The 21,723-nt window shown below is 42.2% G+C and overlaps 1 protein-coding gene across 2 annotated transcripts; it reads right to left on the reverse strand.

Moving 5' to 3' along the window:
- Positions 1 to 342: 342 nt before the first annotated feature.
- Positions 343 to 1,498, reverse strand: LOC135964444 (endoplasmic reticulum resident protein 29). 2 transcript variants are annotated; one of them, XM_065547598.1, is made up of 2 exons: positions 1,335 to 1,498; positions 343 to 1,195 (listed from the first exon to the last, which is right to left on the reverse strand). In XM_065547598.1, the coding sequence occupies exons 1-2, from the start codon at positions 1,476 to 1,478 to the stop codon at positions 1,178 to 1,180; spliced, it is 162 nt and encodes a 53-aa protein (XP_065403670.1). In that variant the 5' UTR covers positions 1,479 to 1,498; the 3' UTR covers positions 343 to 1,177. The 2 variants fall into 2 exon arrangements, with proteins under 2 accessions (XP_065403670.1, XP_065403667.1); XM_065547595.1 differs by having other exon boundaries at positions 343 to 1,498.
- Positions 1,499 to 21,723: the final 20,225 nt, after the last annotated feature.

Raw genomic sequence — 21,723 nt, forward strand, 5'->3', positions numbered from 1 at the left:
GTAAGTACGTTTGACATTAAATATGTTAGCTATAGGGTTTTTGTACATGTTTTTTTAATCAAGTTGAGGAAGTTTACCACTATTCCTAGTTGATGAGAGTATCATGAATGGGTGTTGGGTTTTGCTGAATTTTTTTTTGCGTTTATTGATATGAACATGTGATTTTTCCTTTTTAGACTGTTAATGTGATAGGGTATATTAATTGATTTTCAAATGTTGAATCAGCCTTGCATATCTGGGATAAATCCCAGTTGGTGAATTCTTTTCATACATTATTGGACTTGATTTGCTTATATTTTGTGGATTTTTGCATCTGTGTTCATGAGAGATATTAGTCTGTAGTTTTCTTTTTTTTTTTCCACTTAACCAAAACACTGAAACTTTAATTGAATGAGAATTATACCTGTCAAAGACCTGGGCCGTATACTCCTCTCTCCTCTATAGCACTAATTCCTTCTGAGGGGTCATTTCACCAGCCACCTGAGTAAGTGCTCCAGCTATCCCCAGACCAGCTAGAGACATCCCAAGCATGGTCACATCAGCATCAATGTCCAGGCATACTCAGGGCTCAGAATCGTGGGTTAGTACCACTTTTCCCACTACCCCCTTATATTCCACAAGGGACTCACAGCCAGCAGGTTAACTCTCCCCTCCCTATCCCCACCAAACCCTGGAAAACCACAGACGGCCTTTTAAAGCTCCTCTTTCTCGGCCCCCTTCTTCTGGAAGGCAGTCAGGATGTTTAAGCTCTTCTGGAGCTCCTCCTTCTTCCCATCACTCATCTTGTTCTTCTCAATCAGCCTGGCAATCCGAGTCATCTCTGATGCTGGGAAGTCCTCCCCTTGGTCTAAGATCTTCCCCATGATCTTCAGGTATTGCTCGGCCCACTTCTTCTCAGTCTCCTTCACACTTGAGAGGTTGTCCTGCCCCCGCTTCAAGAGGGCCTGGCGGCCCTCCACACCAGAGGCCCTGATGAACTCCCCGGCGAGAGCGTCATATACAGGCAGGCAACCAGGCATACCTAGGTAGACCCCTTGCCCCTTCAGCCAGCGCTGGATGGCTCCAACCTTAACTGCCCCAGTGTATGGGACTGGGTTCTCAAAGTCCCCATCCCGGAAGAGGTAGAAGACTGGGTAGCTCTCTTTGTCCAGCTTGTATTTCTCACTCAGTTCCATGTTCAGTTTGTCACCATAATCTGAGATCCCCACCTCTGCCACCAAGAGATCATCGCTGGAAGCCGAATTTTCAGCAAGACGCTTGAACTCATCCTGCTTCTCACCGTAGGGGTACTGGGTGTCGAACTTCACCAAGACGAACTTGCTTTTGGTAATGACCTTGTAGAAAGTGACCGTATCCAGGGGAAGGGCGCCCTTAGTGTGCAGGCCGCTGCCGCCATGCGGAGCGGAGAGGAGCAGGAAGCCCAGGAGAAGGGGAAGCAGCGGGGAGAGAGACGCGGCGCGGGACACAGCTGCAGCCATATCGCCGGGTTCCGGGCCAGTCTGTAGTTTTCTTATAATGTCATTGTCTGGTTTTGGTATTACAGTAATGCTGGACTTATAGAATAAGTTAGGAAGTATTTCCTCTGCTTCTGTCTTCTGGAAGAGATTGTGGAGAGGTGCATTGTTTTGGTCTTAGTGGAAGTGGCTTTTTTTTTTTTTTTTTTTTTTTTTTGAGACAGAGTCTTGCTCTGTCGTCCAGGCTGGAGTGCAGTGGCGCGATCTCGGCTCACTGCAACCTCCACCTCCCGGGTTCAAGCCATTCTCCTGCCTCAGCCTCCTTAGTAACTGGGATTACAGGCGTGCGCCACCATGCCTGGCTAATTTTTGTATTTTTAGTAGAGACGGGGTTTCACCATATTGGTCAGGCTGGTCTCAAACTCCTGACCTCGTGATCCACCTGCCTCGGCCTCCCAAAGTGCTGGGATTACAGGTGTGAGCCACCGCGCCCAGCTGGAAAGCAGCTTTGAAACTGGGTAATGGATAGAGGCTGGAATGGTTTTGACGTGAATGATGGAAAAACTTACATTGGTGTGAATGGAGGATTAAGGGTGATTCTATTACACTAAAGGCTCAGAAAAGAAGAGCTATGTAGGGAAAGCTTCTCTCTTAATGATTACCTAAGTGATCATGATCAGAATGCTGGTGCAAATATGGACAGTGAAGACTATTCTGATGAGGCCTCAGATGGAAATGAGAAACATTTGCCAATTTCCAATTGGAAACTGGAGGAAAGGCCATTTTTGTTACAAAGTGGCAAAGAACTTGGCGGTGTTATGTCCGTGTCCTAGAACTCAGTGGAAGGCAAAACTTAAGAGCGGTGAACTAGTGCAGCCATAAAAAAATGAGATTGGCCGGGTGTGGTGGCTCAGGTCTGTAATCCCAGCACTTTGGGAGGCGGAGGTGGGTGGATCACCTGAGGTCAGGAGTTTGAGACCAGCCTGGCCAACATGGTGAAACCCTGTCTCTACTAAAAATACAAAAATTAGCCTGTAATCCCAGCTACTCAGGAGGCTGAGGCAGGAGAATCACTTGAGCCCAGGAGGTGGAGGTTGCAGTGAGCCGAGATGGCACCACTGCACTCCAGCCTGGGTGACAGAGTGAGACTCTGCCTCAAAAACAAAAACAAAAACAAAAAAAAGGAACAAGATCATGTCCTTTACAGGGACATGGGATGGAGCTGGAAGCCACCATTCTCTGCAAACTAACACAGGAACAGAAAAATAAACACTGCGTGTTCTCACTCATAAGTGGGAGTTGGACACAAGGAGGGGAACAACACACACCGGGGCCTATTGGGGGCTGGGAGGGAAAGGGGAAGGAGAGCATTAGGACAAATATCTAACGCATGAGGGGCTTAAAATCTAGATGATGGGTTGACAGGTGCAGCAAACCACCATGGCACATGTATACCTATATAACAAACCTGCACATTCTGCACATGTATCCCAGAACTTAAAACAAACAAACAAACAAAAAAAAGAGTGGTGAACTAGGATATTTGGTGGAAGGAATCTCTAAGCAGCAAAGTGCTCAGGGTGCTACCTGCTTATAGTAAAATGCAAACCGAGAAACGATTTTAAGATGGAATTTCTTAATAAAAAAGAGAAGCAAAATGTAGAGATTTGGAAAATTCTCAGCCTCGCCATGTAAAGAATAAAAAAGCATGTTTAGAGAGAAAACCAAAGGTGTGGCCAAGTGACTGTTTGATAAGATTAATAAGGATAGAAGGAAGTCAGGTGGTATTCATCAAGACAATGGGCGAATGACCCAAAGGCATTTTGGAGGTCTTTGTGGCTGCTGTGCCCATCACAGGCTTTGAGTGGTAGGGCCTTAGAAGCAGAATGGTATTGGGGGAGTGCCTAGGGCACCTGTGGGACCTCAGGATTTCCTGCCCAGGGCCATTTAAAATCTTTGCTATGCGAGCCTGGGTGCAGCTGGAAGACACAAGCCATAAACCTTGGCAGCGTCCACGTAGTGCTAATTCTGCAGGGTGCACAGTGCAAGAGCTGTGGAGGCATGGCTACCTCCATCTAGATTTGAAAGGATGCCTCAGACAACCCAGGGCCCGGGCAAAGACTTGCTGCAGGAACAGGGCTGCCACAGAGATCCCGCACGAAGGCAATACCTAGTGGAATTGTGGGGGCAGGACCACCCCTGAGACCTCAGACCCATTGAGTCATGGACTTGCAATGCCAGCCTTGGGAAAGCCACAGGTACCCTATTCCAACCCATAGGAGCTGCTGTGTAGGCTGGGCCCAGCAAAACTGTGGGAGTGGGGCTGCTCAGGGGCTCGGGAGCCCAACTCCTGTGGGAAGTGTGTCTGGAAGGGAGGACATGGAGTCAAAGATTATTCTCCAGTCTTAGGATTTAATGTTGTTTGCCTTGGGTTTTAGACTTACTTGGGACCTGTTACTCCTTCTTTCTTATTGCTCCAGTTTGGACTAGAAATGTCAGTCCTGGGCTGAGCACAGTGTCTTACGCCTGTAATCCAGCACTTTGGGAGGCCGAGGCAGGTAGATCACCTGAGATCGGGAGTTGGAGACCAGCCTGACCAACATGGAGAAGCCCTGTCTCTACTAAAATTACAAAAGTAGCTGGGCGTAGTGGTACACGCCTGTAATCCCAGTTACTTGGGAGGCTGAGGCAAGAGAATTGCTTGAACCCAGGAGGAAGAGGTTGTGGTGATCTGAGATCGCACCATTGCACTCCAGCCTGGGCAACAAGAATGAAACTCTGTTTTAAAAAAAGAAAAAAAAATAAGGAATGTCTGTCCTACACCTGTCCCACTGTTGTATTTTGGAAACACGTAAGTTGTTTGGTTTCGTAGGGTCACAGCTGGAGGGAAATTTGCCTCAGGATGGATAATGCATTGAGTCTCACTCATATGTGATTTAGATGAGACCGTGGACCTTAGACTTTTGAGTTGATGCTGGAATGAGTTAAGACTTTGGGGGTTGTTGGAATGGAATGAATGTTTTGCACATGGGAAGGACATGACTTTGTGGGGGCCAGAGGCAGAATGCGTCCCTTCTAAAATTTGAATGTGTACCTTCTAAAAGTCATGTTGAAACTTAGCCAGGAGTGCTGGCAAATGTCTGTAGTCCTAGCTACTCGGGAGGCTAAAGCAGGATGATTCCTCGAGCCCAGGAGGACGAGGCTTGCAGTGAGCTATGATTACACCCCCGTACTCTAGCCTGGACGACAGAGGGGGACCCTGTCTCTAAAACACAAAAACAAACACCCCCCATCCTCCATGGAATTCATGTTGAAACTTAATGGCACTATTAGTATGACACCATGAAAGGTGGGGCCTTCGGGAAGTCATTAAGTTATGAGGGTGGAGTCCTCATGAAACAGATTAGATGCCCTTATATAAGGGCTTGACAGAGGGAGTTTATCCTTTTTGCCCTTCTGCCATGTGAAGATCCAGCAGTCCTCCACTCTGGAGGATTCGGCGTTCAAGGCACCTGGCCCTCACCAGACAGGGAACCTACCAGCACCTTGATCTTGGACTTCCCAACCTGCAGAACTGTGAGACATAAATTTCTGTTCTTTATAAACTGCCCAATCTGTGCTATTTTATTATGGAAGCAAAACAGATGAAGATAGTGTTTTTGTTTATATTTGATTTCTTATAGACAACAAGTATTGTTGGGTCTTGTTATTTGATCACTCTGACAATCTCTGTCATCAAATTGGTGTATTCAGACCATTGTGGTTTAAAGTGATTATTGATACAGCTGGATTTATATCTAACATATTTGTTACTGTTTTCTGTTGTTGTTTTTGTTCTTTGTACCTATTTTTGTCTTCTGCTCTTTTATCTGCCTTTTGTGGTTTTAAATAAACATTTCATATGATTCAATTTTCCCTCCTTTCTTAGCATATTAGTTATACTTATTTTTTTACATTGCTTAGTGGTCAGAATAAACATTTATAACTAACCCAAATCCACTTTCAAATAATACTATACTGCTTCATCAGTAGGGTGAGTACCTGTAATAACAAAATAATACCAGCTCTTCCCTCTAACCCCTTGTATTATTTCTGTCATTTATTTCACTTGTACATAAGCATATGAATATATATAAGTATACATAATCAAATATACTGTTGCTATTTTTATTTTGAAGAAACTGTTATCTGTTAGAACAATTAAGAGTATGAAAAGAAAAGTTTTTGTTTCACCTTTACTTGTTCCTTCTCTGATGTTCTTTCTTCTTTTAAGTAGATCCAAGTTTCTGACCTATTATTTTGCTTCTCTCTAAAGAATTTATTTTAACATTTCTGGCAAGGCCAGTCCAATGGCAACAAATTCTCTTATTTTTTGTTTGTCTGAGACAGTCTTTACTTCACCTTCATTTTTAAAGGATAATTTCACATGGCACAGATTTCTAAAGTAGTGGTTTTTATCTCTCAACACTTTAAATATTTTACTCCAGCCTGGGCCCTTCTCTACAAAAGAAAGACTTTGTCTCTACAAAAATAAGATAAAATAATTAGCCAGGTGTGGTGGTGTGTGCCTGTGGTTCTAGCTACTCAGAAGGCTGAGGCAGGATGATTGCTGGAGCCCAGGAGGTCATGGTTGCAGTGAGCCATTATTGTGCCAGTGTACTCTAGCCTGGGCGATAGAGCAATACCCTGTCTTAAAATATATATATTTTATTCCACTCTCTTCTTGCTTGCCTGGTTCCTAAGGAGAAGGTAGATATCTTTTTTTTTTTTTTTTTTTTTGAGACGGAGTGTCTCTCTGTTGCCCAGGCTAGAGTACAGTGGCACCATCTCTGTTCACTGCAACGTCTGCTTCTTGGGTTCAAATGATTCTACTGCCTCAGTCTCCCAAGTAGCTGGGACTACAGGTGCACGCCACCATGCCTGGCTAATTTTTGTATTTTTAGTAGAGACGGGGTTTCACCATATTGGTCAGGATGGTCTAGAACTCCTGACCTCAAGTAATCCACCTGCCTCAGCCTCCCAAAGTACTGGGATTACAGGCATAAGCCATCGCACCCAGCTGGTAGATATAATTTTTATCTTTGCTTCTCTATAAGTAAGAGTTTTTTTTCTCATCTCTGGCTTCTTTCAATATCTTTTCTTTTTTTGCCTTAGATTTTTTGCAGTTTTAAATATGATATACCTAGGTGTAGTGTTTTTGTTGTTGTTGGTTTCATTTTTGTTGTTTATCCTGCTTGGTGTTCATTGAACTTCTTGGACCTGTGGTTTGGTGGCCAACATTAATTTGGGGAAAATTCACACTCATTGCTTCAAATATTTCTGTTCCTTTCTCTATTTTTTCCTCTTTATGGTATTCTCATTACACATGTTATACCTTTTATAGTTGTCCCACCATTCTTGGTTATTCTTTTTCTTCTTTCTAGTCTTTTTTCTCTTTGCTTTTCAGTTTTGGTTTCATTTTATTTTTGAGATAGGGTCTTGCTCCATTGCCCAGACTGGAGTGTAGGGGTGTGATCACAGCTCATTGCAGCCTCAGTCTTCTAGGCTCAAGTGAACCTCCCATCTCAGCCTCTTGAGTAGCTGGGACCACAAGCATGTGCCACCATGCCTGGCTGATTTAAAATGCATTTTTTTGTAAAGGCAGGGTCTCACTATGTTGCCCAGGCTGGTCTTGAACTCCTGGGCTCAAGCAAGCCTCCCAAAGTGCTGGGATTACAGGTGTGAGCCATCATGTCTGGCTGCTTTTCAGTTTTGGAAGTTTCTATTGAGGTAGCCTTATGCGCAGAGCCTCTTTCCTCAGCTGGACCCAGTCCACTAACGAACCCATCAAAGGCATTCTTCCTTTTGTCACAGTGCTATTGATGGAGCAGGATCTCTAGCATTTCTTGTTTCTCCTTTCTTTGAATTTCCATCTCTTTGTTAACATTGCCAGTTTGTTTTTGCATGCTGTCTACCCATTAGAGAGAGCTCTTAACATATTAATCATAGTTTTTAAAAATTCCCAATCTGATAATTCCAATATCCCTGCCATATCTGAGTCTGGTTCTGGTACCTGTTTTGGCTTTTCAAACTGTCTTCTTTGCATTTTGGTGTGCCTTGTAGGTTTTTTTTTGATAGCCAGGCACGATGTATTGGACAAAAAGAAATGCTGTGAATAGGCGTTTAGTAATATGTTAAGGTGTTAAGACGTGAGGCAGCATTCTGTAGTTCTATGCTAGGTCTCTGTCATTTACTGAGACTGTGCCTCTGGACTGTGCACCTTACAAAAGCTTCTCAATCCTTCTACCCCTTAGGTAGGATAAGATGGTTAGAGTGGGCTGGAATTTAGTATTCCCTTCCCCAATGTAAAGGCCACAGGGAGCTGAAATTGGATATTTTCCTTCCCATAGTTTGAATAGACTCTGGGGGGAAAAAAAAAAAAAAAAAAAAAAGCTTAGGTTCTGGCAAAATAGTTTCTCTTAAGAGAACAGGACTTGTTAAGAAGAACAGAATGCTTAAGTGTATTTAGAACCAGGCCGGGTGCGGTGGCTCAAGCCTGTAATCCCAGCACTTTGGGAGGCTGAGACGGGTGGATCGCGAGGTCAGGAGATCGAGACCATCCTGGCTAACACGGTGAAACCCCGTCTCTACCAAAAAATACAAAAAACTAGCCGGGCGAGGTGGCGGGCGCCTGTAGTCCCAGCTACTCCGGAGGCTGAGGCAGGAGAATGGCGTGAACCCGGGAGGCGGAGCTTGCAGAGAGCAGATATCGCACCACTGCACTCCAGCCTGGGCGACAGAGGGAGACTCCGTTTCAAAAAAAAAAAAAAAGAAAGAAAGAAATGGTTACTTTTCCTTCCCCCAGCCAGGAGCACAGGGGATATTTTTCTGATATTTACTGTGAGAACCTGGTGAGCTTTAGGAGGTAAAACTCACAATATGTGGGGTCCTCCCATGACTGGCTTCCCCCTGGAGTTTTTAATTCTCAGAGTTATCCATACTGAGTCTCCAGCAATTCATCAATTACAGCTCAGGTTTCGGTGTCCTGGTACTGGTTCCTGCTCATGGGTTTCTGCTCTGGTAAGTTGTGATTCCCTGCATTTGCCTGCCTGTCTCTGCAATTTAGGAGGCAGTGATTTGTCCTGTGGCCTCACTACTCTGGTGGATGTAAGAAGAGTGTTGATTTTTCAGTTTGTTCAGGTTTTTACTTATTGTTAGGATGGAGTGATGACTTCCAAGCTTTTTACATGCCAGATAGGAAACTGTTAAATCTTGAGTGTCTTTTTTATATTGATTTGTAATAGTTTCTTTATATCTTGTGGAAAATAAGTCCTTTGTATATATTTTTAAAATGTCTTTTCCCATTCTGTTACTTTTTCTTTTTATTTTATTTATGTGACTTGTCGTACATATATGTTTATGGCTTCCAGGTTACTATCTTACTTAGGAAGTTGTTCTCACTCCCATGTTTATGAAACTCATATCCTCAATTTTCCCTAATACATTTATGAACATAAATAAAATTAGTTTATTGGAATTTGTTTTTTTGAGACAGGATCTTGCTCTGTCACCCAGGCAGGAGTACAGTGGCACAATCATGGCTCACTGTAGCCTCAAATTCCCAGGCTCAAGTGATCCTCCCACCTTAGCCTCCTGAGTAGTTAGGACCACAGGTGTGGGCCTCCATACCCAGCTGATTTTTTTATTTTAAAAATTTTCTATAGAGATGTGGTCTATGTTGCGCAGGCTGGTCTTGAACCCCTGAGTTCAGGTGATCTACCCGCCTTGGCCTCCCAAAGTGCTAGGATTACAGGTATGAGCCACTACGCCCAGCCCTCCCTCCAATCCTTCTAACTCTTCATGTTTATTTAGTATTTTCCCTTGGCCTGAAATGCTCTTCCTATCTCTAATTAGCTGATTCCTGCCCTTCTTTAAAGGCCTTTTCCATGTAGTCTTTCCTGAACAGCTCAACATGTTCTTAGCCTCTTCTGAAATGCTATCTGATCTGTTATTTGAATTATTTATTTATTTATTTATTTATTTATTTATTTATTGAGATGGAGTCTTGCTCTGTTGCCCAGGCTGGAGTGCAGTGGTGCAATCTTGGCTGGCTCACTGCAACCACTGCCTCTCAGGTTCAAGTGATTCTTCTGCCTCAGCCTCCCAAGTAGCTGGGATTACAGGTGCCCGCCACCACACACAGCTAATATTTGTATTTTTAGCAGAGACAGAGTTTCACCATGTTGGCCAGGCTGGTCTCGAACTCCTGACCTCATGATCTGCCTGCCTCGGCCTCCCAAAGTGCTGGGATTATAGGTGTGAGCCATCGTGTTGGCCAATTTATTTTTTATAATTGGTTGTCTGACATTTTAATTATCATGTACCTTTGCAAACACTTGTCGAAGGCCGACTGTGTGTAGGTATGCCAGGTACTGCCATCCTCAAGGATCCTTCAGTCTGGTCAGAAAAGAAAACACAGGTACAACTTAACATAATAAATGCTATGGATTTTCAGCAGAAAGAGGAGTGATTTGTAGATTTATTTAGGGGAGAGCTATTGGGAATCCGGGGGAGATCTTTCTGGATGAGGTAGATTTTGGCCTAGACCTTGATAGATGAGTAGGATTTGAAATACAAAAATGGGCATTTTAGTTTTTTCATTAAGAATATGAGTTATTTGAGAAAAAAGTAATTTATTATTCTGTTACCTCTCTCTCTTTGAGCCCCTTTCTCACTCACACTTGGAAGAACACCTTTGGTACAGGTTACATTGAAAATAGAATCTCTAAGAATCCTTCCTCTCAGCTTCTCTCTCAGAATAAGGAGGTGATCCCAAGGCTGATTTTCTCTACGTGGATAGTGAATTCCCTCCTCTTCCAAGTCCCCCAGGACCTTCCTCCAACAGTTACTTGTCACTCCAGAGGTTTTTGTTGTCTTTGGACATCACATGCAGAGAGTTGAGTTAATGCTACTGCTTAGTTCTTAACACAGGATCATCATCAACCTGTGTGAGGTGTCTCTCTTGTTTGTTTCTTTATTTCCTGTATCCCATTTCCCACTCTTATTCCTGCCCCTGGTAATAGGCATCCACTCTAATGTAACTAAAATATGCCCCTGGATATATATGTATTCTTTTATGTTCTTTGCATGTGAATTTCTCATTTTTAAGTTTTATAAATGATATTCTGATATAAAGCTTGTGTTAGATTTCCATCTGTAAGAAAAAAATCCTAAAATATAAAATCCTAAAAACCAGTAATTGTGGTTGGAGATTGAAGTTCTCTTCCGCCATCTTCTCACTTTAGGATCTGGGCTGAAGGAGCATACTCATGAGGGACATGCTATATTTTCTTGCAAAAAGAAGAGTAAAAAAAAAAAATTGGCAGTATTCGTGATGCTTCTTAAAACTTCAACTTGAATTGGCATGTGTCACATCTGCTCCCACAAATGCTATCTAAACCCAACAATGGGATGAGGAAATATATCCATTGGCAGTATTGGCATTGCAAGTTTTATGGCAACAGATAGAAGGGAGTAAATTGCTGAGAATAATACAATGGACTTTAGACCTCTTTGGGTTTTTTGTTTGTTTGTTTGTTTTTGAGACAGTCTTCCTCTGTTGCCAAGCCTGGAGTGCAATGGTGTGATCTTGGCTCACTGCAGCCTCCACCTCCTGGGTTCAAGTGATTCTCCTGCCTCAGTCTCCTCAGTAGCTGGGATTACAGGTGCCTGCCACCACGCCCGGCTAATTTTTTTTTGTATTTTTAGTAGAGATGGGCTTTCACCATGTTGGCCATGCTGGTCTTGAACTCCTGACCTCTTGTAATCTGCCCGCCTCAGCCTCCCAAAGTACTGGGATTATAGGAGTGAGCCAACGCGCCTGGCCTTTTTTTTCTTTTTCTTTTCTTTTCTTTTTTTTTTTTTACACTCTCATGTTAAAAAAAAAAAAAATCTGTCCTTGTTACTATATAGATATGCATAGTTCATTCCTTCAAAGTGTTGCACTGTATTCTGTAGTGATGGCCTCCACAATTTACTGACCTGTTCTTCCAGTGATGAACACTAAGTACCTTGAACCCATGCTATCAAAAAATGCCTCCGCACACATCTTCATACCTGACCTTTAAGAGTGCAAATTTATCTGGGACTGCTTGGTTTTAGGAGGCACAGATGCTTAATTTCACCGCAATTTACACTTTCACAACAGTGAATGAGAATTCCCATTTGGGAGGCCGAGGTGGGAGGATTGCTTGAGCCCAGAAGTTGGAGACCAGCCTGGGTGACACAGGAAAACCCTGTCTCTAAAAAAAAAAAAAAGGTAAATAAAGGGTGGGCACGGTGGCTCACGCTTGTAATCCCAGCACTTTGGGAGGCCGAGGCAGGCGGATCACGAGGTCAGGAGATTGAGACCATCAGACCATCCTGGCTAACATGGTGAAACCCCGTCTTTACTAAAAATACAAAAAAAATTAGCTGGGCGTGGTGGCGGGCGCCTGTAGTCCCAGCTATTCGGGAGGCTGAGCCAGGAGAATGGTGTGAACCTGAGAGGCAGAGCTGGCAGTGAGCCAAGATTGCACCACTGCACTCCAGCCTGGGCGACAGAGCGAGACTCTGTCTTAAATAAATAAATAAATAAATAAATAAATAAATAATAAAAAATACAGTAAGTAAATAAAGAAGGAAGGAGTCTTCCTTTCCATAGTGCAATGTCACTAAACACTCTTTAGTTATTTACAACATTTACGAAACAAGGCAGATAAGGAAGAAGGCCCGTCTAATCAGAGAAACAAAGGTTATAGCTGCCTGTCATGTGACTCAGGTGCCATAATTGTGTTCCCTTAAGGCTCAAAGTATTTTAGAGGTTTTTTTGTGTGTGGTTTTTTTTTGTTGTTGTTGTTTGTTTGTTTTGTTTGTTTTTTTGAGACAGTCGCTCTGTCGACAAGGCTGGAATGCAGTGGTGTGATCTCGGCTCACTACAACCTCTACCTCCCTAGTTCAAATGATTCTCCAGCCTGGGCCTCCCAAGTAGCTGGGATTACAGGCGTGCACCACCCTGCCCAGCTAATTTTTAAATTTTTGATAGAGATGGAGTTCCACCATGTTGGCCAGGCTGGCCTCGAACTTCTGAGCTCAAGAGATTTGCCCGCCTCGGCCTCCCAAATGGGTGGGATTATGGGCGTGAACTACCGCGCCTGGCCAGATTTTGTTTCTTTAAAAAAGTTTGTGTATGAGTCGTCTACCAACAGCTTAGATTTTTTTTGTTGTTGTTGTTGAGACAGAGTCTCTCTGTGTCACCCAGGCTGGAGTGCAGTGGCACAATCTCGGCTCATTGCAACCTCTGTCTCCTGGGTTCAAGAAATTCTTGTGCCTCAGCCTCCTGACACAGCTGGGATTACAGGCATGTGCCACCATACCCGGCTAATTTTTGTAATTTTAGTAGAGACAGGGTTTCACCATGTTGGCCAGGCTGGTCTTGAACTCCTGGCCTCAAGCAATCCACCCGCCTCAGCCTCTCAAAGTGCTGCGATTATAGGCGTGAGCCACCACGCCCAGCCCAGTTTAGATTTTGAATTACTTATTTCCACAAACTGCTTCAATACTTACATTGTTTTTCACTTCAGTATTCAATAAATTACATGGAATATTCAACACTTTTTTATAAAATAGGGATTGTGTAGGCTGGGCGCGGTGGCTCAAGCCTGTAATCCCAGCACTTTGGGAGGCCGAGACGGGCGGATCACGAGGTCAGGAGATCGAGACCATCCTGGCTAACACAGTGAAACCCCGTCTCTACTAAAAATACAAAAAATTAGCCGGGCATGGTGGCGGGCGCCTGTAGTCCCAGCTACTCGGTAGGCTGAGGCAGGAGAATGGCGTGAACCCGGGAGGCAGAGCTTGCAGTGAGCTGAGATCCGGCCACTGCATTCTAGCCTGGGCGACAGAGCGAGACTCCATCTCAAAAAAAAAAACAACAACAACAACAACAAAAAACAGGGATTGTGTTAGATGATTTTGTCCAACTGTAGGCTAATGTGTTCTGAGCACATTTAAGGTAGGCTACACTAAGCAATGAGATGTTCAGTAGATTAGGTGTCTTAAATACATTTTTGATCTGGTTATTTTAAATTTATGATAGGTTGATTAGGAGGTAACCCTATCATAAATTGAGAAACATCTGTATATATTTCTTATTATATCACATCTTTGTAATCCCGTTTCTATTCTCTTTGCTCCCTCCCCCAATCCCCAGGCAACCACAAATCTTTTATTTACTGTATCTTATCTTGCATTTATAGAATTTTAAACAAATAGAATCATATAGTGTGTACTGATTTTAAATGTCTTCTTTCACTAGCATAATTGAGATTCATTCATGTAGCTACATTCTTTTTATTGTTGAATAGCATTCCATTTATGGATATATCACAGTTTATTGATCTATTCACTTGTTGATGGCTATTTGGGTAATTGCAAGTTTTTGGCTGTGACATGTAAAACTGTTATGAACATTATTTTACAAACTTTGCATGGAATATACCTTCATTTCTTTTGAGTAAATACCTAGGCATGAGATAACTGAATCATGTGGCAGGTTAATGTATGTTTTCTAAAGAAACTATTGAAATATGTTCCAAACTCGTTGTATCATTTATACTCCCATTTGCAGTTCTAGTTGCTCTACAGTCTAGTCAACACATAATGTAAAAAGTTCTTTTAATTTTAGGCATTCTAGTATGTATCTATTGCTATCTCATTGTAGTTTTAATTTGCATTTCCCTAATGACTAATGATCTTTTCATTTGCCTACTGTATGTCTTTTTTGAAGTTTCTAGTAAAATATTTCCTCTATTTTTATTGTTTTTTTTTCTTATTAACTTTAGAAAGCTCTTTATATGTTTGGGACATAAGTCTTTTATTAAATGTGTGATTTGAAAGTATATTCTCCTAGTTAATGGCTTGTCTTTTCATTCTTTTAATAATTTTTTTTGAACAGCATAAGTTTTAAATTTTGGTAAAGTCCAATTTATCAATTGGTTCTTTATGGTAGTGCTTTTGGGTGTGTTCTTTTTGTTTTGTTTTGTTTTGTTTTTGAGACAGGGTCTGGCTCTGTTGCCCAGGATGGAGTGCAGTGGTGTGACCTTGGCTCATTGCAACCACTGCCTCTGAAGCTCAAGCCAACCTCCCACATCAGCCTCCTGAATAACTGGGACTACAGGCACTTACCGCCATGTCTAACTAATTAAAATTTTTTTTGTAGGATGGGGTCTTGCTATATTGCCCACGCTGGTCTTGAACTCCTGAGCTCAAGGGATCCACGTGCCTTGGCCTCCCAAAGTGCTAGGATTATAGGCATGAGCCACAGCGCCCAGCCTGGTGTGTGTGTGTGTGTGTGTGTGTGTGTGTGTGTGTGTGTATGTGTGTTAAAAACTCATTATGGGCCGGGCGCGGTGGCTCAAGCCTGTAATCCCAGCACTTTGGGAGGCCGAGGCGGGCGGATCACAAGGTCAGGAGATCGAGACCACAGTGAAACCCCATCTCTACTAAAAATACAAATAATTAGCCGGGCGCGGTGGCGGGCGCCTGTAGTCCTAGCTACTCAGGAGGCTGAGGCAGGAGAATGGCGTGAACCCAGGAGGCGGAGCCTGCAGTGAGCCGAGATTGCGCCACTGCACTCCAGCCTGGGCAACAGCGTGAGACTCCGTCTCAAAAAAAAAAAAAACAAAAAAAAACAAAAAAAAAACTCATTATGTTGCCTAGGCTGGTCTTGAACTCCTGGGCTGAAGCCATCCTCCCAGCCTCCCAGTAGGCTGGGGTTTTATCATAACACCCAACAATATATAAAAAGATAATATATAAATGATCAACTGGGTTTATGGCAGGAATGCATAATTGGTTTAATATTTGAAAATCAATCAATACATTTCACCATATTAACAAGTCAAAAAATCTCATATGATCGTATCAATGAATTCAGAAAAAGTAGCTGGGATCACAGGCATATGCCACTGGGCCTGGCTGCTTTAGGTATATTAAGAGAAATCTTTACCTAACCCAAGGTTACAAAGATTTTCTGTTACATTTTCTTCTAGAAGTTTTACAGTTTTTTAGGTTTTACATTTTGTTCGAAAATATATCTTTAGTTAATTTTTGTGTATGGTGTGATGTATGGATCAAAGCTTAGTTTTTGCATATAGATATCCAGTTGTTTCAGCACCATTTATTGAAAAGATTATGCTTTCTTCATTCAATTGCTTTTGCACCTTTGTCAAAAAATAAACTAAGCACATATTTGAGAGACTGTTTCTGGACTCTCTATTCTGTTTGATTGATATGGTGATATAGTTCTTTATTTCTATGCCAATAAAACACAGTCTTGATGACTATAACTTTTTTTTTTTTTTTTGAGACAGAGTCTCACTTTGTCACCCAGGCTGGAGTGCAGTGGCACAATCTCAGCTCATTGCAACCTCTGCTTCCTGGGTTCAAGCAATTCTCGTGCCTCAGCCTCCTGAGTACCTGGGATTACAGGCACCTGCACCATGCCCAGCTAATTTTTGTATTTTTAGTAGACATGGGGTTTTGCCATGTTGGGCAGGCTGGTCTCAAATTCCTGACTTCAGGTGATCTGCCAGCCTTGGCCTCCCAAAGTGCTGGGATTACAGGCATGAGCCACCATGCTCCCCAGCTTGATGACTATAACTTTATAAAAAGCTTTGAAGTTAGATAGTGACATTTTCTAATTTGTTTCTATTATTCAAAGTTGTTCTGGTTATGTTAGGTCCTTTGCATTTCCATAAAAATTTTAGAGTTAACTTGTCAATTTCTACAAAAAACCTGTTGGAATTTTCACTGGGATTGCATTAAATCTATATATGAATTATTTGGGGAGAACTGACATCATAACCATATTGTCTTCTGATTTATAAACACAGTATATCTCTCCATTTGTTTAGATCTTCAATTTGTCTTAGTAATGACTTGTAGTTTTTGTGTATGTCTTGCACATCTCTTGTCAGATATCTTTACATTTAGTACTTTTTATGCTATTATAAACAGTATTGTTTATTAATTTGTACTTCCATTGCTAATATAAAGAAATAAAACATTATTTTTTTGAGAGGTTTTGAGAGGGAATCTTGCTCTGTCACCCAGGCTGGAGTGCAGTGGTGCGATCTCGGCTCACTGCAACCAATTTTTATACATTTATATTCTGTTCTATAACCTTGCTAAACTCACTTTTTAGTTTAGTAGCTTTTTAAAAAATAGAACCCACCAGATTTTCTACTTAAATATGTTGTCTGCAAATAAAGACAGTTTTACTTCTCCCTTTCCAATATGGATGCCTCTTATTTCTTTTCCTTGTTTTACTGCATTGCATTGGCTAGTACTTCCACAGTAATAAAAGTAGTGAAAGTGAATATTCTTTTTTTTTTTTTTGAGAGGGAGTCTTGCCCTGTCGCCCAGGCTGGAGTGCAGTGGCATGATCTCGGCTCACTGCAACCTCCACCTCCCAGGTTCAAGCAGTTCTCCTGCCTCAGTCTCCCAGTAACTGGGATTACAGGCGCCTGCCACCACATCTGCTAACTTTTGTATTTTTAGTAGAGACGGAGTTTCACCATGTTGGCCAGGCTGGTCTTGAACTCCTGACCTCAGGTGATCCACCTGCCTCGGCCTCCCAAAGTGCTGGGATTACAGACGTGAGCCACCACGCCTGGCCTGAAAGTGAATATTCTTATTTTATTTCTAATCTTGGAGAAAGCACTTAATCTTTCATTATTAGATTTGATGTAAGCTGTAGGTTTTTCCCTGATGTCCATTATCAGATTGAGGAAGTTCCTTTCTATTTCTGGCTTGCTGAGTTTTTATCTGAAATGAATGTAGGATTTTGCCAAATGCTTTTGATGAATTTATTGACATGATCATATAGTTTTTCTTTTTTGAATTGTTAATATGGCAAAATACATCAATTGATTTTCAAATTTTAAACCGACCTTGCATTCCTGACATAAGCCCAAGTTAGTCATTTATGTATTATCTTTTTATATTGTTGGGTTTGATTTGATAAAATTTTGTTAAGATTTTTTGCATGATGGATTTTGATTTGTAGTTTTCTTGCCATATTATTATTGCTTGGACTCATTTAATGAGTGCTGAGACCAGCTAGGTCGGGAAGACCCTAACCCAGCAGCGCTAGAGGAATTAAAGACACACACATAGAAATACAGAGGTGTAGAGTGGGAAATCAGGGGGTCTCACAGTCTTCAGAGCTGACAGCCCCAGAGATTTACCCACGTTTTTATTAACAGTAAGCCAGTCATTACCATTGTTTCTATAGATATTCAGTTAACTAAAAGTATCCCTTATGGAAAACGAAGGGATGGGCCAATTTAAAGGAATAGGTTGGGCTAGTTAACTGCAGCAGGAGCATGTCCTTAAGGCACAGATCACTCATTCTATTATTTGTGGCTTAAGAATGCCTTTAAGTGGTTTTCCGCCCTGGGCAGGCCAAGTGTTCCTTGCCCTCATTCCCGTAAACCCACAACCTTTCAGTGTGGGCGTTATGGCCATCATGAACATGTCACAGTGCTGCAGAGATGTTGTTTATGGCCAGTTTTGGGGCCAGTTTAGGGCCAGATTTTGGGGGGGGGCTTGTTCCCAACATGTCCCCCTTCTTTGATTTGCAAATCGATAAAAGCAAAGGCAGCTTTGTCACAGTGAGCTACTTCTCGCAGGAGTCAGGATCCACATCTGCAGACTGTACAAAGACAAACAACACAGATTAAAAGCATAATCATCATTGAAATTACAGAGCTTCCAAGTGTTTTTATCCATTTTAATGGGTTACTATCTGCTAATTTGTCTGCACCTCCTTTAAGCACTCCAGTTCCTGGCATTAAGGTCAGTTGTGCCTGGGATGCTTTAAATATTTGTTCTTTTAATTTTGCTATATACAAAAAGAAGTTTGTAGAGTGTCCTTCTAGATACTTTTTTATTCTTTCCCCAATTTTGATCTTATTAAGAGCATTTAATAGTTTCCACAAATCCTTATATTAAGCTCCTAGAGTGGGCCATATCATTTGAGGTGGAGGTGCCACTATACCACCATGGTTCCAGATAATAGGAACTCTTGCCATGCTTCTTGCCATTTCTACCATCTGACTGTTTTGTTCAGACCAGCTGAACATAGTGTGACCATGGCATGCAGACTGAGAGGTGCAATTTAAGCTAAACATCCCTTAGGGGACCAATCAATAGTGATTCCATAGGAATCATTGTGCAGCACCTCTGCCTGTTCTGCAATGCAATCTTCCCAAACAAGTATGTTCATTTTTTCTGGCCAGGTTCAATTTTGTTCACAAATAGGTTTTTGAGGGCAGTATGCCTCAATTATAGGAGCAGATTTATTATGGTAAATACCAAGATCAGAAAGTATGTGTAACTGTGCCATAGAGTGATTATATCCAGGCATTATTACCAGCCAGGATTGATAAATATGCCCAATAAGTATAAATTGTTCTCTGTGTCAGCCCTTATTGAAGGAACACTCATGACAGTCGTGATCACCGCTATCATAGCTACAATTAAATTACTCGTTGTGACTGGTTGTCCCACTTTCCTCAGGTTTTCTTCCACCATCTGTGACAGCTTCTTGATCTGTCCCCAGCTGGGTGGCTGTGTTTGACAGGTGTTGCTTGTGACAGTTGGGGTCCTCCTCAGTGTCAGCCTCGACATGGTTGCAACTGGGGGGTCCTTGGGATCCTCCCAGAATCTCTTCCTCAGCATCTGGCTCATGATAAGGTTTCACATGTCTTGATGGTATCCAGATCGGCTGTTGATTTTGGCCTGGATAAACACAAGCATAACCTCTACCCCAAGTTATTATTTTACCTATTTCCCAACTTTTTGTTATTGGATCTCTCCACAAAACCAATTGTTCTGCTTCTGTCTTTGCAGCTGGTTTCTGTAGATGCTATTCAGGTGCTGATAACATCTGGCCTTTGGGCAGGCTCAAAAAATTTAAAGTTAATGATGCTAGATTCATTTGTATCTATGGTGTTCCATATTCTCTGTCTCCCCCTTTCTGCTTCTGCAACTGCTGTTTTAGGGAGCGATTCATTCTTTCCACTATGGCTTGTCTTTGAGAATTGTATGGGATACCAGTAATGTGTTTTAATACTCCACTTAGAGAAAAATATAGCTAGAGCTTGGCTAGTATAGCTTGGGGCATTATCTGTTTTAATAGAAGCAGGAATGCCCATCACCGCAAAACACTGCAAAAGGTGATGTTTAACACAGGCAGAAGACTCTCTTGATTGGCATGTAGCCCAGACAAAGTGAGAAAAGGTGTCCACACATACATGTACATAGTCTCCCAAACGAGGGAATATGTGTGACATCCATTTGCCAAAGAGAGTTAGGTTCCAATCCTCGAGCATTAACTCCTCCTGTAAAAGATGAGGAATGTACCATTTGGCAAGTTAGGAATCATTGGATAATATTTTTAGCTTCTTTCCAGGTAATGTTGTATCTGCATTTGAGACCAGAGGCATTAACATGGGTTAAATTGTGAAAGTGCCTAGCATTAGGTATTGCATTAGCAACTGGGCGATCGGCCATTTGATTCCCTTCAGTCAAAGGTCCTGGAAGAGTTGTATGAGCCCTAATGTGAGTAATGTAAAAACGGTGCATTGTACTTCTAAATGCTGTTGGCAATTGAGTAAATAAAGTCATCAGTTGTTCATCTGTGTGAATTCATAACTGAGCATTTTCAATTAACTGTGTGGAATGAACCACGTATGAAGAATCAGAAATCACAGTAATAGGCATATCAAAAGCAGTCAATCCCTCAATTACAGCTACAAGCTCCACTTTTTTTTTTTTTTTTTTTGAGACGGAGTCTCGCTCTGTCGCCCAGGCTGGAGTGCAGTGGCGCGATCTCGGCTCACTGCAAGCTCCGCCTCCCAGGTTCACGCCATTCTCCTGCCTCAGCCTCCCGAGTAGCTGGGACTACAGGCGCCCACAACCGCGCCCGGCTAATTTTTTGTATTTTTAGTAGAGACGGGGTTTCACCGTGGTCTCGATCTCCTGACCTTGTGATCCGCCCGCCTCGGCCTCCCAAAGTGCTGGGATTACAGGCGTGAGCCACCGCGCCCGGCAAGCTCCACTTTTTGAGCTGAAGTATAGGACGTCTGGAAAACGTCACTTTTTGATCCAGAGTAAGAAGCTTTACCATTACTAGACCCATCTATAAAAAAATGAAAATGCTTAGCAGGCTGCAGGTTGTTTACTGCAGGAATTGTAAATGCAAACCATTCACAGTCTTGCTCAGCTAAAGGGATAGTAAAGAAACAGTCTTATAAATCTTTGACTATTAAAGGCCAATGTTTTGGAATTATAGCAGGAGAAGGCAATCCTGGCTGTAATGCTCCCATAGGTTGTATAACTGAATTGATGGCTCATAAGTCAGTTGACATTCTCCATTTACCTGATTTTTTTCTTAATTAGGAAAACTGGAGAATTCCAAGGGAAAAATGTTGGAGCTATGTGCCCATTTTCTAATTGCTCAGTAACTAATTTCTCTAAAGCCCCCAGTTTCTCTTTACTTAACGGCCATTGTTCTATCCAAATGGCTTATCTGTTAACCATTTTAAAGGTATAGGTTCTGGAGGCTTAACAATGGCTGCCATCAAAAATGATATCCTAATCTTTGGCGGGAATTCTGTCTTTCCGTTTGAAGCGGTTCTTTCAAACCTTGCAAATTTTTTTCTAGTCCCATACCAAGGACAAACCCTATTTCATGCATCATATGTTGACTTTGAGGGCTTTATAATTGTTCTGGATTTAGAATTTGTGCTCCCCATTGTTATAATAAATCTCTTCCCCATAAATATATAGGTACAGAAGTTATAATTGGTTGAATAGTCCCAGGTTGTCCATTGGGCCCTTCACAATGCAAAATATAACTACTTCGATATACTTCAGGGGCTTTACCAACTCCAACTGTGTTAAATTGAGCAGGTTGAGTTGACTGTGCGGGCAGCCAGTGCTGTAGAGAAATGATTGAAATGTCTGCTCCTGTATCTACCAAACCTTTAAATTTCTTTCCCTGAATAGTTATTTCACAGGTAGGACGTTTATCAGTAATTTGATTTACCCAATAAGCTGCTTTGCCTTGTTTATTTGTGCTTCCAATTCCTCCTGTTCGTTTAATTTCACTTTTTCCCATTTCCACATACGGCACAATCAGGAGCTACGCTACACGCTCTCCTGGCTCTGCTTTCCAGAGAAC

Source organism: Macaca fascicularis, chromosome 1 (assembly GCF_037993035.2).
Source record: "Macaca fascicularis isolate 582-1 chromosome 1, T2T-MFA8v1.1".
NCBI classification, from domain to species: domain Eukaryota; kingdom Metazoa; phylum Chordata; class Mammalia; order Primates; family Cercopithecidae; genus Macaca; species Macaca fascicularis.